The sequence below is a fragment of the Pyrus communis genome, chromosome 6, assembly GCF_041283825.1.
Source record: "Pyrus communis isolate YQ-2024b chromosome 6, ASM4128382v1, whole genome shotgun sequence".
Taxonomy (NCBI): Eukaryota; Viridiplantae; Streptophyta; class Magnoliopsida; order Rosales; family Rosaceae; genus Pyrus; species Pyrus communis.
The window spans coordinates 3,985,292-4,001,446 of NC_142570.1; the positions used below are offsets into that span (position 1 = coordinate 3,985,292).

The window sequence follows — 16,155 nt, forward strand, 5'->3', positions numbered from 1 at the left end:
GATTTTGTCATGTTATGAATTAGTAATGTTATTAGAAGATTGTTTGATGTCACCACTTAAAATGACATATGTTACATCGCAATCTAAAATAATACATGTTATTTTTTCAGAACTAGATTAGCTAATAAGTAAACAAGAAAAGAGTAGGTACAAAGGATGTTGAATCTTTATATATAATTTGAACATGAAGCAAAACTATTGAGTGAAGTATTTAACCTTATCCAACTTGTAATAATCCCATAAATCTTTAAAAAAATACCAAAGCATGTAATTTTAATATCTTACCGCACTTCTTAATATTTTATTAAGTATCACTTGAACCCTTTTATTCTCGCTTTTCTTCCCGGGCAACCAAATTGGATTTTCTTTATAAATAAAAAGTTAGGGGGAGATTTGTTACTCACACATCAGCATCAGGACATACTTACAATGTTAAAAGGGTTTACGTGTGGCAGTTAACTATCAGTTGCCATCAGTATAGATTTGTATAGAAATTTACAGTTCGCGCACCAACTAGAATTGCTGTCAGTGAATTCATACTTTAATAGAACGACACACAAAGTAAAAGACCCTATCAATTGAGCAAACTTTAATAGAACGACACACAAAGTAAGAGACCCTATCAATTGAGCTAATCATCGTTGACTAAATTGGATTTTCTTTTCTTTCTTCTTGAAAATGCTAGAAAGTTTGGACTATAATTCAAATGGCAGCTAAAAATAACTAAAATATTAATATTTCATAATTTAAATTTCGTGAACTTATGAAACTGTGATGTGATTAATTAACATAAAGTTTTATTTTTTGGAAAACTCATAAAGTGTATAATTTTCTAAAGGGAAGTGTTATTGGCACTCCAAAAATCTCAAGATACACTCCTCACAAGTGTATTTTTCTTTCCTAATATAGAAAGTTTGAAATGTAGAATGAGATTTTTGAAGTGCTAATAACAATTCCCTTTCTAAAATGATCGCTTTTGACATTTGAGGTTTGATTACTCAATTCAATCCAGGTCATCACCAAAAAAGAAACAGAAAAAAAAACTAAAGGTGAAAGTTTCTATTAGCAAATTCGAGCCAACCTGCTTGTTCGTCTTTAGTATTCAGATTGATTTTTCCAATGATGCGTTGTTTACTTGTTTGTTTGGAGATATTTTTTAATGTGCCGATAACATAGTATGATATATCAAGTATCACAATGCAAGTGGTTGAATTTTTTTTTTTTTTCAAGTATCCATTACTTGTATTATGACACCTAATATCACGGCAAATTGAAAAATCTCTCGTTCGTTTGATGCTTTCGCTTTCGCTTTGGAAGATCAAAAATATCATAATCCAAAAAACGTAGAGAGGTTGGATTCAGAGTGGTTACATGTTCATGAACTCATTGAAGTTGGACCACCAACACCACCACTTGGTACTAATCCAAAAGCTAAATACCAAACATGATTAGAACCGTGTCCTAAATGGGAAGGGTTCTTGCGTAAGATGGATCGTATGCGGCTTTTCCTTTCACGAGTTGATTAGATGACACAAAAATACAATACATGGGAGGTCTCGGTTTTGTTCTTGAATTAACAATAGTGGTTTATGAGGTTTGAATTGAGAACATCATTCAACAAGTTGAAAATTAAGTGCCGCATAACGAGTGATTAGTTTATGTGTTTATAAGGAGCTTTGTTATTTCTTATTATTTTGTTGTTAAAACAAAAATACTTCTTAAATTAATCTGATACAGCGTTTTTGGTAAAATTCATATATTAAAAGAAACCTAAAATAATCACAATAAGAAATTAAATTTTTGTAATTACGGAAAGATTCCGGACTAAGTGAATTTTGTATTGTCTAAATTGATAGCCTTCACAATGGGCTCCAGGCTTGCTATTCTACAAAGTGGTACTGGGCCTCATTGTATACCTGCAGAAGCAGTGAATCGGATGTCAGTAGATTGACTCGGCCCAGCCCATTAGGCTGCAAAGAATTGATTATTATTTTTTAATGTTTAGGGGTATGCTATCCACACACCCCATTTTACTTCTCACACACCCTTTGATAATTTATGTTCGTTGATCTTCTTTAATTCATCCGATCTGACTGCTGAAATTTAAAAAAAAAGATGTGTGAAAAGTAAAATAGGATGTGTGGATATCACACCCCAATGTTTATGATTGAATGGCATTGGAGAACGAAACTTTAACTTAAATCATATCGGTCATAATTAAATTTTAGACTCATACTTCACGGAATTCAAATTTATAATATTATACATATACTAAAATTGGGTTTCCCATAACATTGTTTTTCACTGTTCGTGAACAGTGAAAGGGCGGAAATGCCTTCGGATTCTCTTGGCTTTACCATGCTGTTTCTTACGTGTGCAGTAAATTGTCGGTTTTGCCCATGCTACCCACCTTCAGTCTTTTTCCCTGCGTTCCACAACCCCTGATGTACATGTGTTCGTCTCCTCCTTCCTCCTCCATCTCCCTTCTGGGCTCCTCCCTCCGTCCTCCTCCTCCGTTGGGCAGCTCCTCCTCCGAACCTTCTCTTGTTATTTTTTTCATCTCTATTTTTCCTCATATCCCTCTTGCCTTTACTAATTACCATACATACAACAAAATCTCCACTCTCTCACTCTCTCGCAGATCCTTCTTCCCATTTTCTCCTAGAAAGAATCAACGCCACCAGCCACCACTGCCTACACTCAAGGTATGTATATCTCAAATCCTTTCTTTTAATTGAATTTTTTTTGGATCTTTTTTATTTTTTCTGTGTTTGCATATGCATTTTTGGTTTACTGTGTTATGGGTGTTTATCAATTGAATTGCTCCAACTAATTCAGGGATGTAAATTTGGATTCCAAATGGGTTTTCCACACTAATTTCGTTTTAGTCTTTTGGAGGTTTTGATTCCAGAAAGATACTGAACGCAGAGCGCAGAGTAACCCTCTTCTTTTCATTTCTTCTTCATCAATACTCTAATTCGATTTGATTATATCTACTTATGTTTGATGTGATCAATTTATTGTGTTGCGGATTGACTTAACCTCTTATATTGTGAAGGTTTTCTTGGTTAAAGGTATGGATTTTTCTGTATTGTTGGATTTTCTGTGTAGTAAATTGAACCCAATTTGTAAAAATTTCAAAAGTTTGATGGATTAGGAATAAATTTTAAATCTTTGTCATGGTTTGATATTTTGTACGTCTTTCATTTATCGTTTTCGGCATGAATGTGGATACTTGAGTTTAGGTTCAGTCTTTGATTTGAGTTTTCATGCTACACTATATCATTTTCGGCGCAAAGCTTGCATAATGTGGACCAATGAACTACTTTTGATTTTGAATACTGGAAAATACGGGTCGTTATATTTACAAATTGGCATGCTACACTTGCATAATGGGTATTGTTTCTGTCTGCAGGTTGTACTTGGAGAAGTCTATGAAGACCCAATAAATGGATTAGAAGATGAACCAAGCTGGCGAAGGAATCAAGGGACACGGAGCTCAGAATATCAGAGGTATAAATCGCTTCCATGAAATTTTTTTTATTTAATTAATTTCAACCGGGATCTGAGAAATTCTTAGTCATGGATCTATGAATAGTGTATGTGTTGAGTCTGAGCATCTTGATTTTTTTGTATCAAATGGTGTATGTAATGTCTCTGTGTATTGGTGTATCCATGTATGAATATGATTTCTTTTATTCATTGTTTCCTATATTTGATAATAAAATTTAATACATAATTTGAATGGATTGAAGATTTTTTATCGTTGAAATGTTTGACTGAAGCTTTTAGACTCAATCAAATAACTGTTTATAAGAGATTAAGACACATGTAGGACCTATTCTAAAAGAAAAATAAACAAAGGTGAAATCATTGCTACAACTATAATTTGTTTTTGTCATTTATAGATGATATTCCTTGATAATTATCAAATAAAACTTAATTTTGACATGTCTACCACTTGCATTGTACTAAAACGTCTTAAATCTTTCACTTTTATACCGCTACTCCAATGTTTTCTAATGTAAATCCATGTGGCGTTTAGGAAACCAGAGCTTATGAGGTTTGAATATTTTCCATTTTTAGCTTAGTTATGGGTAGGGAATTTTGATGAATTTATGTTTTTTTTTCCCTCTATTTTAGGATGTTTTCTGGCTGGAGCAAAATATGGAAAAGGTTTCGAGACTTCTAGACCTATTGGACCTCTCAAGGTTTATGTGGTAAGGAATTTATGGAGTTCTATGTATGGTAGCGAAATTGTTTCTGTATTATGTTGAGTTTAATTTAATGGTTATACTTTATGCTGTTATGAGTTATTGTTGTTGATTTTTACTCTGAGTTGGATTTTTTGAATGAACAGACTGCAAAGAGAATTTCATAAACTAATACGATATGCCATGAAACTGGATGAAGCTTATGGTCGTATATTCTATTTTGACAATTTTGTGGTAAGTTTCTATAACACTCGTTAGTTATGTGTTCCAGGTTCTGGTGGCTAGAGGAATATCGTATCTATGATGCTTTAACTGTGCAATTATTAAAAGATATCTAAATGCTTTTCAGTGAGTATTTCAGGCAACCGTTTTCGAGTATTTCGATGAATTTCTCTATCTTCATTTTATTTTTTGAGTTGCATGTAATAGTTTATGGTCAATGTGATCCCATATCATTTAATTATATTCTTAGATCGTGTAGGAAGACTAGCAAGTAGCAATGATGCTTCTTTTTAAGTTAGTTACTCTTCTTATTGCAGACAAAACCATTGGGATGATAGCTTTGCATTTACATCCTTTCAAAGCAATCCATATGTCCATATTGGTAAGCATCATTTTCCTATTTTTCTTTTATTATATATTTAATCAAATTGTAGTATTCTAACCAACAATTTTTTACTATAAAGGAATTAGCTTCATTTATTCAAAACCTAATTAGTTAATTTATAAATTTATCTCTGTAAAGTTTTCGTGCTTGGATTTTAAATATCTTGGCAATTACCTCAAAATCCCTAATAAATTTACCCTTTTTTTTCTGTTGGAAATTTCGGAATTTTGGGTCATTGGAGAAAGAGGAAGAGTTTAGAAATCCAAGGAAGGAACATGGAAACTGCATCAGAGTGTGTAGCTAAATTGAAACTGAATCCCCACCTAGAAGATAAATTTTATTTATAGACTTTCAGAGACACTTCCATTGCCCTGCCTTTGTCTCAGCTTCCCCCAGACTGTTAAGTTTTATTGCTTCTCCTTCTCCTTCATTCATTCCTGTAATTTTTCATGTTTTACAAATTATTTGAATTTTGGATATTTAATTTTTGTTTGAAAAATGTGTTCTGTTGTGTTGTGTGAAATTGCATTCTTTGTTTTGGTGTGTTTTATTGGATATGTCAGAGTTATACAAATGCATGAACATCGTATTACAATTTTCCGTTTAAAATTCTAAGTAGTTGATGTCCAGTTTACGATGTTTTTGAGTTTTTCAGCCACTTTGTTTTTTATTTTCAACCCAAATAATTCACCTGCACTATGTTGTTGCCTCTTTTCTGTGTGCATTTTTCCGTGCACGCTTCATGCCGAAAGAACGAGCAAGCCACTTTCTTGGAGGATTTGAAGGATCACATGGATGATTTTGTCAATGCATACTTGCTTCAAGACCACCGTGCAAAAGGTTTGTTCCCCTTTCGCATTTAATACTTATACGACATGTCTGCAAATGTTTTCATTGTTTCAATCGGTTTGCTTCTAATTTTGATTAGGTAATTTTGCATTCGTTTTTAGTTCTTTGGAATGTCAAAGAGTTGTCTCAGAGATGAGCAATGATACCAAGGAAGTTGGAGCGAATTACCTTTGTAACATAACAAAATAAATTTTTTTTTGCAGCAAAGAAATTTCTTTCCTATCCTAAGATATTTTTATTTAGACTAATCAATTTTATCCCAACATATATTATTAGCTTATTAGCTCAAATTCATATATTGCAGCCGATTTCTAATTCCGCAGTAACGCGCGGGTATTACTATATAGTCTTATCTAAGAGAAGGTGAGTGCCACTGAATCGCAGAACAGACGGCTCAAATAACTAAATATTTAGTTATGCATAATTATGTTGTCCTTGCACGATAGTTACTACAGTGGTGAAGAGGAATGTTGCCTTTGCACCATGACCTGGGTTCGAACCACGTCGACTCCTTAATCTAACATCTAATAGTAACAAATGATATACCATTTACTCCAACCGAGATGTCAAAGCTGACATGGAAAAGAAAGCTAATCTGACTTGGATAGAATGATGTCAAATTTGATAGTACCTTCAAATATGGTTTTTGCTATTTCCAAAGGCATTTCACGTATCTTACCTTAAATGCTAACATATTTAAGTATTATTTTATTATTAACCAACAACAACCCAACTTTATTATTTTTGTTTTAAAAAAAATAATAAATAAAACAATAAAATGTGGCATATCGGGTGGAAGTAAAATATTAACAATATGTCAAATTTTCAAGTCAATCATTAAATTGAAATTTAATATTTTGGATTTGACGTCTCCTATGAAAATGCTCTAATCTAATAAATCCATCATTTGACCCAAAAAAAAAAAAAAAAAAAATTGTGATTATAGCATATCTAGAAGCTTGTTGCTTAGCAACGCTAATTTTGTGAGGCATATGTAATATGGACGGTGTGGTCTGGCAGATTTCTGATATAAAAAGCAGAGATTTACCAACCTTAGATCCTCAATAATATCAAGCTTTCACTTGAAAGAGTGATTACGGCATAACATTTGAAGGATGATATCTCCAAAGGGGACCGAATAATCTGTAGATATATATTTTTTTTCTTGGCTTTGGTTTTTTCAGCAGTGATCCAATGTGGATGCATCTCCAACGACCACCGATTTGCTACCAAATCAGTGTCAAAATATTCACGAAATCGTTGATAGTTCTGTCAAAATATTCAAAGATTAAGATCGATATGGAAAGATGGTGAAATGCAAACTTCGCCCTATAAAATCAATAAATATCGACGATATTTATCGATTCACTTCAAAAAATTTGATAGAACCCATAACAAATTTCAAACATTTGATTTTTTTTTGAGAGATTTCTTTATAATTTTGACTAAATCTGAATGAGTTAATATACCCACCCCTATTGCAAATTTCTATAATTCCCGTCGAAGACAACCTAATATCGATATCGATGTGCAAATTTATAGAACTATCAATGAATATATCAATATTAATATAAGTAAACATAACATCAAAAAAAAAAAAAAAAACCAAAGTTGTGTAGTTGATGGTGTCACATTGAGTTTCCAAACGTCATGGAAGGAGTATTTGTGAAGGTTGACCATATCTCTGGTTTAAATCCTCGTTCACAATAAATTTTTCATTATGATCGGAATACGAGTAGTGCACCACGTGTTTTTATGTAAGTGGTGAGAAATTTTATTGTTTTAAATTATCAACTTTTTAATATACATATCCTACTATCATGTTCCGGTTACACTAAAAAATCTCTCATTGTCCATGACTTCCAAAGTATGCATCGGCTATCTAGCGTCACCGCGCTATTGATAAACCATTAAACTCTGTAGCCATTTGGTCCATACATGTATATTTTACACACACATGTATATTTAACTTAATGTTTTCTTTTCAAATATACGTTGTCGTTTAACCCAATTCGAATCACTCGGGCAAGAATAAAGTTGCTTTGTTTCTGGGAAGCACTCATGCATGTCTCGTGTACCAGGCATGGAAATTATGCAATCTTTGGTCACCGTGTGAATCGCACTAGTCAAGCAGCAACCTTATTTTCTTGGTTATTTGAAACCAAGCGCCAATAACCATACGTCTCAATCTGTAGGTCTCGTTTGGCAGCTCGGACTGTACTGACTATTTCTGTCAGATATGATAAATAGCCACCGGATAGTACTGACTAAATTAGTCAGGTGTTTGGTGCAGTATCGGACTAGTGACCGTATTATTTATACTGTGTTTGATATTATACTAGATAGGAGGAATCAAACTTAAAAAAAAAAAAAATTTTAAAAAGTGAAATCATTTTTTTGTTCCCAGATCTCTCCGCACCCCCCAAACACCTTCCCTCTCTCTCCCTTCTTCTTCCCCGACTGCAGAAGAATCCCAAATAATTGTTCCCCAGCTCTCTCCGCCACACCCCCCAAACTCCCTCCCTTTCTCTCCCGTATTCTTCTTCCCCGACTAAATAATCCGGGCGTTTTGGTTGGTTTTATTAAGCGGGTGTATACCGTGTTATCCTATCCGACTGGTTAAATTAATCCGGCGTTTATTTAGTACGAGTGAACGCCAAACACCCGAGTCTGTATAACTAATCTTATCCGATCCTTTATCCGATCTGTCAAACAGGGAATGTGATATCTCATTGTTAATTCAAATTTAGCATGCATCGGTCAGCTAAAAAAAAAAAAAAAAAACTAATAAAAAAGGTTTGAAAACTTTGAGTTTTAACAAAAAATGACAAGAAGGTGTTATAAGTGAATAGTACTAAGATTAACTTTTAGAGTAAAAATATGATTTTTCGTTAAAATAAACAGTACCGGATGCTTTTCGTTAAAATTCCTGAAAAAAAATCTTGAAGCTAAACGTGTTAAATGATTTGACTCTCATATCCAAAATTTGCCTAACTATTCAACACTCATGCTGCCGTACGTACTACTGGTTTTGAATGTCCAACTTAGACAGCCAGCCATTGGTACAGTGGAAAGTAGGTTTATATATGTTTTGATTCTACAAAAGTTTGTGTACTTGGGTACAGGATTACAAAGAAGATCCATACCTGATTTTAATTCGGAGACAAATCGTAACGGAGAAACAACAATAGGACATAAAAATTTTAAACTATATAGAAAACTAACTATAAGTATATATATCTTACTGAAGCAAAACTATTTGTTGTTATATTTGACTCTCAGTATATATTTGAGAGATAAGTGAGAAATTTGCTGACAGTTGAAACACATGTCAGAATTTCATTATTATTTTCATATTTTTATATAATAAAGGATAAACGCTTCACTTATCATTTTTTTTTTCTCAAAAAATTTTGGAAAATAAAGTGTTTGGGTTATATTGGACATCTGTAATTTTTCTCTGCAAATCAGGAATGCAGCTGAGGTAGTATTAGCTAGGAGGCTAAACACAAACTAGTTATACACTTACACGTACAAAACTATATATATATATATATATATATATATATATATATATAATAAAGGGTGAACTGCTGCTTTACTTTTTAAATGATTAACTGAGTGAAAATTAGGTCTCTAAATTATTTATACGAAAAATTTAATCCTTAAACTAAGCTATTTTATTTAATTTTTCGTTAATTTAAGTCACATGACTAGCATGTGATACATTTTGAAGAGTAGATTGGTAGTTTTACATGAGTCCAAAGACTTTGTTTTCTCAAAGGTATTGTGTATAAAGTTAACTTTGGAGAGTAAATTAGGCGTTAGTTTTGCAACCTATATGGAACGTTAAGGGCTTATAAGCAAGAAAATGAGAGTATTACCCTTTAGAATGTATCATGTGGTTTAAGTTGATGAAAAATTGCATAAAATAATTTTGAATAAGATAGTAAGGATGAAATTAGCAGTTTTATTGAATTTAGTGACTTATTTTATAAAAATAATAATAATTTAGGGACCTAATTTTCACTAAGTAATAATATATGCACTAAATCGGGAGTCTACCCCATAATAAAAATAGTTGCAGAAAAACTAAACCTAATGGTAGACAGGGAAATAAACACGTTTTCATATGATTATTTAGCACATTAAAACTGATTAGTTATACATAAACTATATAACTAGAAAAAAAAAATAATAATAGTGGGAGATGTCGAGCTTTGTAGTGGGCTTGTAACTAAGCAGGGTACTAAAGTGATTGGTTGTATGGAAAATTAAATCAAGAGCATGAGAAATTCATTAATTATCACCTCATGTTGAGGTCATATTAAGCATGCCGTAATTGTTGTCTCAGTTTAAAAAAAAAAAAAAAACAGTGGGAGACATAAACCCCAATATAATATTGTTTTCAAGTATTATATGGGGTATGCAAGGGGTTTGTAGTTCAAGTAGTTAAAAAAAATTTACTTTGGTGCTTGAGGTTCTGTGTTTGTTTCTCTCACCCTACTAAAATCTGGTAATAAGTATCGTTGCTAGAATCCTACTAAATCTAGTCTTGCTTAATTATATACTAGCATCTTGTCACACACTTATTTTGTACATTAAATTAAAGGTTTTTTTTTATTTTTTTTTATTTTTTTACAAAATAAATTAGCAAATTTAAGTTATTTATTTATATATTTTATTAAGTCAATCATGACACACCCCGAGCCGGAATGTTCACTTAGACACCCAAATCGTGATGTGCTGGCCGACACCTAGAAGGTGACGAAGCCATAAAGTATAATGATGTGGAAAATGTAAATAAATTAAAACCTAAAAGTGACTAATTTAGAGTGCGCATGTGAGCAGGGATTGAACCCATATCACACCAGTGATGTTAAAGCATAAATAAATTGCAGTAAAAGAAGAGTAATGACATTTATACCAAAAAGAAAAGTCACCTACATAATAGCTTTTGCCAACAATTCTCGTTGTCACGAAATCCTCTGCCATTAACATCTTGGAGGGGCAAAAAATAAGGGTGAATGGGCTTCAAAATAAAGTTTTGTAAAACATTTTCGAAAAGTGTAACCCCTCGTTGTAAAATAAGTACATGGTTTCTTAAAAATATTATAATAATAGTATGCAATACGGTTAAGTATGGGCAAGGGTTATGGCGGGCAGGTAACCACGGTTATTTACTCATAGCCGTTTATGTTCATACCCGCATAACCGTTTACCCGTTGGGTAATTGCATAAATGGTTATACCCATAACCATAACCGTTTATAAATGGTTATCCATACCCATAATCGTGTACCTATTTAACCATAACCATTTATGTAACATCCCACATCGCCCAGGGGTGTGGATCTTATAAGCCTTATATGTATATTCCCATCTCTACTTAGCACAATGCCTTTTGGGAGCTCATTGGCTTCGGAGTTCATTGGGACTCTGAAGTTAAGCGAGTAGCGTGCGAGAGCAATCCCATGATGGGTAACCCACTGGGAAGTTCTTGTGTAAGTTCCCAGAAACAAAACCGTGAGGGCGTGGTCGGGGCCCAAAGCGGACAATATCGTGCTACGGTGGAGTTGAACCCGGGATGTGGTAGGGGCCTGGGCCGGGATGTGACAATTTGGTATCAGAGCTAATCTCTGGCTGAATGTGTGCTGACGAGGACGTCGGGCCCCTAAGGGGGGTGGATTGTGACATCCCACATCGCCCAAGGGTGTGGATCATGTAAGCCTTATATGTATATTCCCATCTCTACTTAGCACGAAGCCTTTTGGGAGCTCATTGGCTTCGGAGTTCATCGGAACTCCGAAGTTAAGCGAGTAGCGCGTGAGAGCAATCCCATAATGGGTGACCCATTGTGAAGTTCTCGTCTGAGTTCCCAGAAACAAAACCATGAGGGCGTGGTAAGGGCCCAAAGCGGACAATATCGTGCTACGGTGGAGTCGAGCCTTGGATGTGGTGGGGGCCTGGGCCGAGATGTGACAATTTACCCATTTAACCATAACCATTTACCCGTTTTTGAACCCGTTTATCATTTTTTTACCCATTTACCCCTTTTTTCACTCGTCTACATGTTTTTTTCAACAACTTGAAAATTACGAAAGAAAAATTTGTCATAATTTTCGTTTTTCAATAATTAAACACCGTTATAGGTATATGCATGCATTTCCCTATTTTAATCATTTAAATCTTCGTGCAATTCCAATAATTGAAATAATAATTTACGCACGATATTTTTTTGCTACACCCAAGCAAGTCTTTAATTATAATCCATATGATTACAAACTAAAGCTTCTAAAAACAAAAAGTAGTCATTATCTTGAATACTAGATGATTCAAAGCTCCAAAGTACAAAACAAAAATGAAAATTAGTTTTTACCACATTCAAGGAGAGTAAATAGCAGCATCAAGCCAAATCTTTTTGGTAATATAAGCAAAGAATCTTGCATTGTAGAAAGCAAGTGGGAAAACAAAGGTGTCCACCGTTTATATAAACTAGCAAAGAAGAAAACCAACAACATAACCATCTTGCATTTATTTCCTCTTCATATATACTTTCCTGCGCTTGCAAATCGGCAACGGCCAGATGTGAGACGGGTCACAAGTCGCTAGGAAGGAAGAAGACGAAGCGAAAGAGCAGCGGAGCTGGAAAAGAGAGGGTCCGGACTAGAGGAAGGAGAGAGAGAGAGAGAGAGAGAGAGAGAGAGAGAGAGAGCTTGCTTCTAAAATCCTCAAAATCCTGCAGTAATTTTTTTTTTTAATTTTTACATATATTAAATTAAATCGGTAAATGGATACCCGTATAATCGCGGGTAAAAGCCATAACCGATGGATACCCGTTATAACTGTGGGTAATACCCATAACCACCCATTTAAATTTCATGGATAAACAATTATACCCATAACCATTTATTCGTCTAAACAGTTACCTATAACCATAACCATGATCTTTAAATAGACGGGTAACCGCGGTTACCCAAACCCATGAGTATTTTGCCCATCCCTAAATACGGTACCCTGCAACAAAAGTGAGTTAAAAGATGTAGGGTACAACAATAAGTTTCCTCAACATTAAATCTCAAATCGATATCATAAGAAATCAATGCTCATTAATTTATGTAGGCACACAAGTCCATTGCAGAGGTATTCAAACAAAGGAACGGGCTAGATGTAGATTTTACATTCTAGTACTATATCATGTGAGTTGTGCTAGTCGCATCACATCAATACAAAAGGACAGGTTGGCACCTAACTATGGATCCAAGCGAATTTAAACGGTGCATGTGAACTACACGTGAAGCTGGTCTTTGGCCCAGGACAATACAAATAACTAAGAGATACCTTGCAAACATGTAATAATGAGCAGGTAAAACGCAAGGATGTCACGTCACAAGTTTGTGCTCACAAATAATATTAAAAACATAAAGTGTACGAAGAGTCTATTTCTAAAGCTAAACATAGCATGTCACGTCATAATATATAAAAGCGGTAGTTGGGAAAATCACATATACACCAAAGTCTCTGATAGTAATCGCACCTAAACATAATATTGGGACCTATTAGTAAAACTCAACTTAAACGACTAAATTTGGGAAAACACAATGTGGATTCGGAATCAAAGCATCGAAAAAGTCAACGATCAACCCTAAAAAGTCAACCGAGACACCCCGACGTTCAATCACGTTAAAACATTGAAATTTCACTAAATGGATGTCAAAAACGTACTCGGGGACGTCGAAATTAGCCTAAGAAGGTTTCCAAGAAAATTTCGAAAAAGTCAACACAAGGAATATTCCAAAGAATATTTTAAGGAATATTCCAGGAATATTTGGAATTTGGGTTAGGCCGGATCCCGGGTTCAGATCTGGATCTGGGTTGGAAGGTCATGGGTTTGGGATGGTTCTAGGTTTGGGTTTTGGGCTTTTTTGTGTGTACCCGGTCGGGTTGACCCGTTTGCACTTGCGGGTCGGCCCAAATGTTTGGGCCCCCTTTTTTTTTTCTCTTCTTCTTTTGCAGATTTTTGTCAGAAAATCTGGGAAGGATCCAAACCTTATGTTCAGACCCAAAACTCAACTAAAACTAGTAACCCAATATATCAAATTAAAGCCCCATAAACAAAGAATCAAAATATACCATTGGGGTTCTCGTCTGTGGTCACAATTGGTTCGAAAATGGCTTGCAAGGCCCAGGTTTCTTCGCTAGATTCTGGGAATGGGAAAAACAGTATGCATGCGTGTCAAACCTTAGTAATTTCCAACTAATTTTCACATGCAAAGAGGTATTTAAGTAATTGGGATTGTTTCAAGTAGAATATGAGCTCCAAAGACCTCAAACTCGCTGGAGTTTGCTCGGATGAGGTGACCGGAAACTGGACAAGGTTTCAAAGAAATTGCAAGGCTAAGAACACACAATTTAAAGCTCAAATCCAACATAAACTTCAAGAGAAGGAAATAATCTCACCTGATATTGAAGGTGAGAGCTTAAAGCTCTCGAGTCCCATAGCAGGTCACTGCCCAATGCTCCAATGGCACATGCAATGGTATGGCTAGGTTCCTCTCATCCCAGAGATTAAGGTTTCATGGTTTTGGAGTTCGATTTGTGAATGGATTGGTGGTGAGAGTGATGGTTCTCTTTCGGTGCTAAAGAGAATGAGTGTCAAGAGAGAAAAAGAGTTTTAGAGGGTGAGAGTTCTGAAAATAATGAGGGAAAAGTTGACTAGGTAAAGAGAGAGAGGGAGAAGGAGAATCGGTCAAAAAGGAAAAGAAAGTGAGAGGGAAAAGAGAGAGAAAGTTAGTGAGGGAAATGATGGTGTTAGATGGGGTTGGAAAAATGGGATGTTGAAAATCCAAATAAACCATTTTTTTATCTGAAAATATAACTTTAGCCCTTAAAACTTAATTTTCTCTCCATAAAACCCGACATAAGTTTTTTACTTGAATAAAACTCATTGACTAGTTTCCACATCAGCAAATTCATTAATTATGTTTGACTTCACACATTTAAAAATTTTGAATGTCTAATGACACACCCCGACCCAGAAAGTCCACTTGGACCCTGAATCGAGCTGTGCTGGCCGACACCTGGAAGGTAACGAAGCCATAAAATGTGATAGTGTATAAAAAGTGAATAAATTTGAATCTAAAAGTGTCTAAGTACCAGAGTGCGCTACGAGTGGGAGCGAACCCATTTTCACACGTGATGTCAGAGCATAAGTAAGGTACAGTAGTATGGGTAAGAATCATACCCTCAAAAATATCCATCAATACTAAGATTCGCCACAGATTCTTGTCGATACAAACTCAGCAGCTAAAACCTGGAGGGCACCAAACAGAAGGTGTGAGTAAGCAATAAAACCAAGCTTTCCAAAGTTATTACCTCTCTAAAAGTAATGTCTCTAAATGTAAAACCCGTATCGTTTTCCATAAGACAGTACAACATATATACATATATCCAAACCATACTCAGAAATGACCAAAACCACGGTTTGCCATCAACTCCACCATACATTAATAAGTAGGCCAAATGAACTAAATCAATACAAAGTGATATATCAGTCAGAGTCATCTAAAATGACATGTACAACTTATCCATATCTCATCAATCATGGCTAGCATATAAGTCGGAGTCACCTATAGTGACCTGTACGACTTATCCATATCTCATCAATCCTGGCTAGCATATAAGTCGGAGTCACCTATAGTGACCTGTACGACTTATCCATATCTCAATCTCATCAATCATGGCTAGCATATAAGTCGGAGTCACCTATAGTGACCTGTACAACTTATCCATATCTCATCAATCCTGGCTAGCATATAAGTCGGAGTCACCTATAGTGACCTGTACGACTTATCCATATCTCAATCTCATCAATCATGGCTAGCATATAAGTCGGAGTCACCTGTAGTGACCTGTACGACTTATCCATATCTCATCAATCCTGGCTAGCAAATAGCTAAATAAGTATACCTGCACACGAGTCGGAACCACCTAAAGTGGTCTGTACGATAGGACTGGGTGTAAATAAATACGCTCAAGTGCTACGATCACGTGAAGACTGGGCGAATAATCGCGGGTCACCTACGAGTTGGAACCACCTAAAGTGGTCTGTACGACAAGACTGTGCACCTACCTTGAATCCAAGGTGAGCGTAAGGTGCGGGAGGTGAACATCACGTGAAGGACTGTGCCCTGGCCACGGGCGGGAGCACTAACACCGGGGTGCAAGTTTATGAGCTCTCAATGCATCTCAATATAACATGTGGAACTCATGGCAACCAGTACGACAGTATCGAAGTTGCCTAACTCATAACTGTAGTCATGTTATAACTCAATCGATTCAACTAATACCATAAACTCACCTGAACTTACCTGGGTGTCCTGAGTTCACCTTTGCACTTGAAAGCATTCCCAATAATTATATGCAAGTAATATACCTATGGATATACCATGATTCAATCTAATATTCAACCATGTCGTAGCATTTT

The 16,155-nt window shown here is 35.1% G+C and overlaps 1 protein-coding gene and 1 long non-coding RNA gene across 17 annotated transcripts; one reads left to right on the top strand and one right to left on the bottom strand.

The window, feature by feature from the left end:
- Positions 1-2,377: 2,377 nt before the first annotated feature.
- On the top strand, positions 2,378-5,898 carry LOC137711641 (uncharacterized). 16 transcript variants are annotated; one of them, XR_015963379.1, is made up of 8 exons: positions 2,394-2,705; positions 2,889-2,936; positions 3,416-3,513; positions 4,144-4,220; positions 4,486-4,562; positions 4,754-4,818; positions 5,067-5,661; positions 5,772-5,898. XR_015963379.1 is itself a non-coding variant. In XM_088695449.1 (7 exons), the coding sequence occupies exons 3-7, from the start codon at positions 3,462-3,464 to the stop codon at positions 5,857-5,859; spliced, it is 438 nt and encodes a 145-aa protein (XP_088551575.1). In that variant the 5' UTR covers positions 2,378-2,705; positions 3,059-3,074; positions 3,416-3,461; the 3' UTR covers positions 5,860-5,898. The 16 variants fall into 16 exon arrangements, 4 of the variants coding, with proteins under 4 accessions (XP_088551575.1, XP_088551574.1, XP_088551573.1 ...); XR_015963384.1 differs by having other exon boundaries at positions 5,574-5,661; XR_015963378.1 differs by lacking the exon at positions 4,486-4,562 and adding an exon at positions 4,361-4,448 and having other exon boundaries at positions 2,395-2,705; positions 4,144-4,248.
- Positions 5,899-7,372: 1,474 nt separating this feature from the next.
- Positions 7,373-14,372, bottom strand: LOC148696129 (uncharacterized). The gene is made up of 2 exons (XR_015963796.1): positions 14,130-14,372; positions 7,373-7,859 (listed from the first exon to the last, which is right to left on the bottom strand). It is a non-coding gene; the product is annotated as an uncharacterized LOC148696129 (long non-coding RNA).
- Between the last annotated feature and the right edge of the window lie 1,783 nt (positions 14,373-16,155).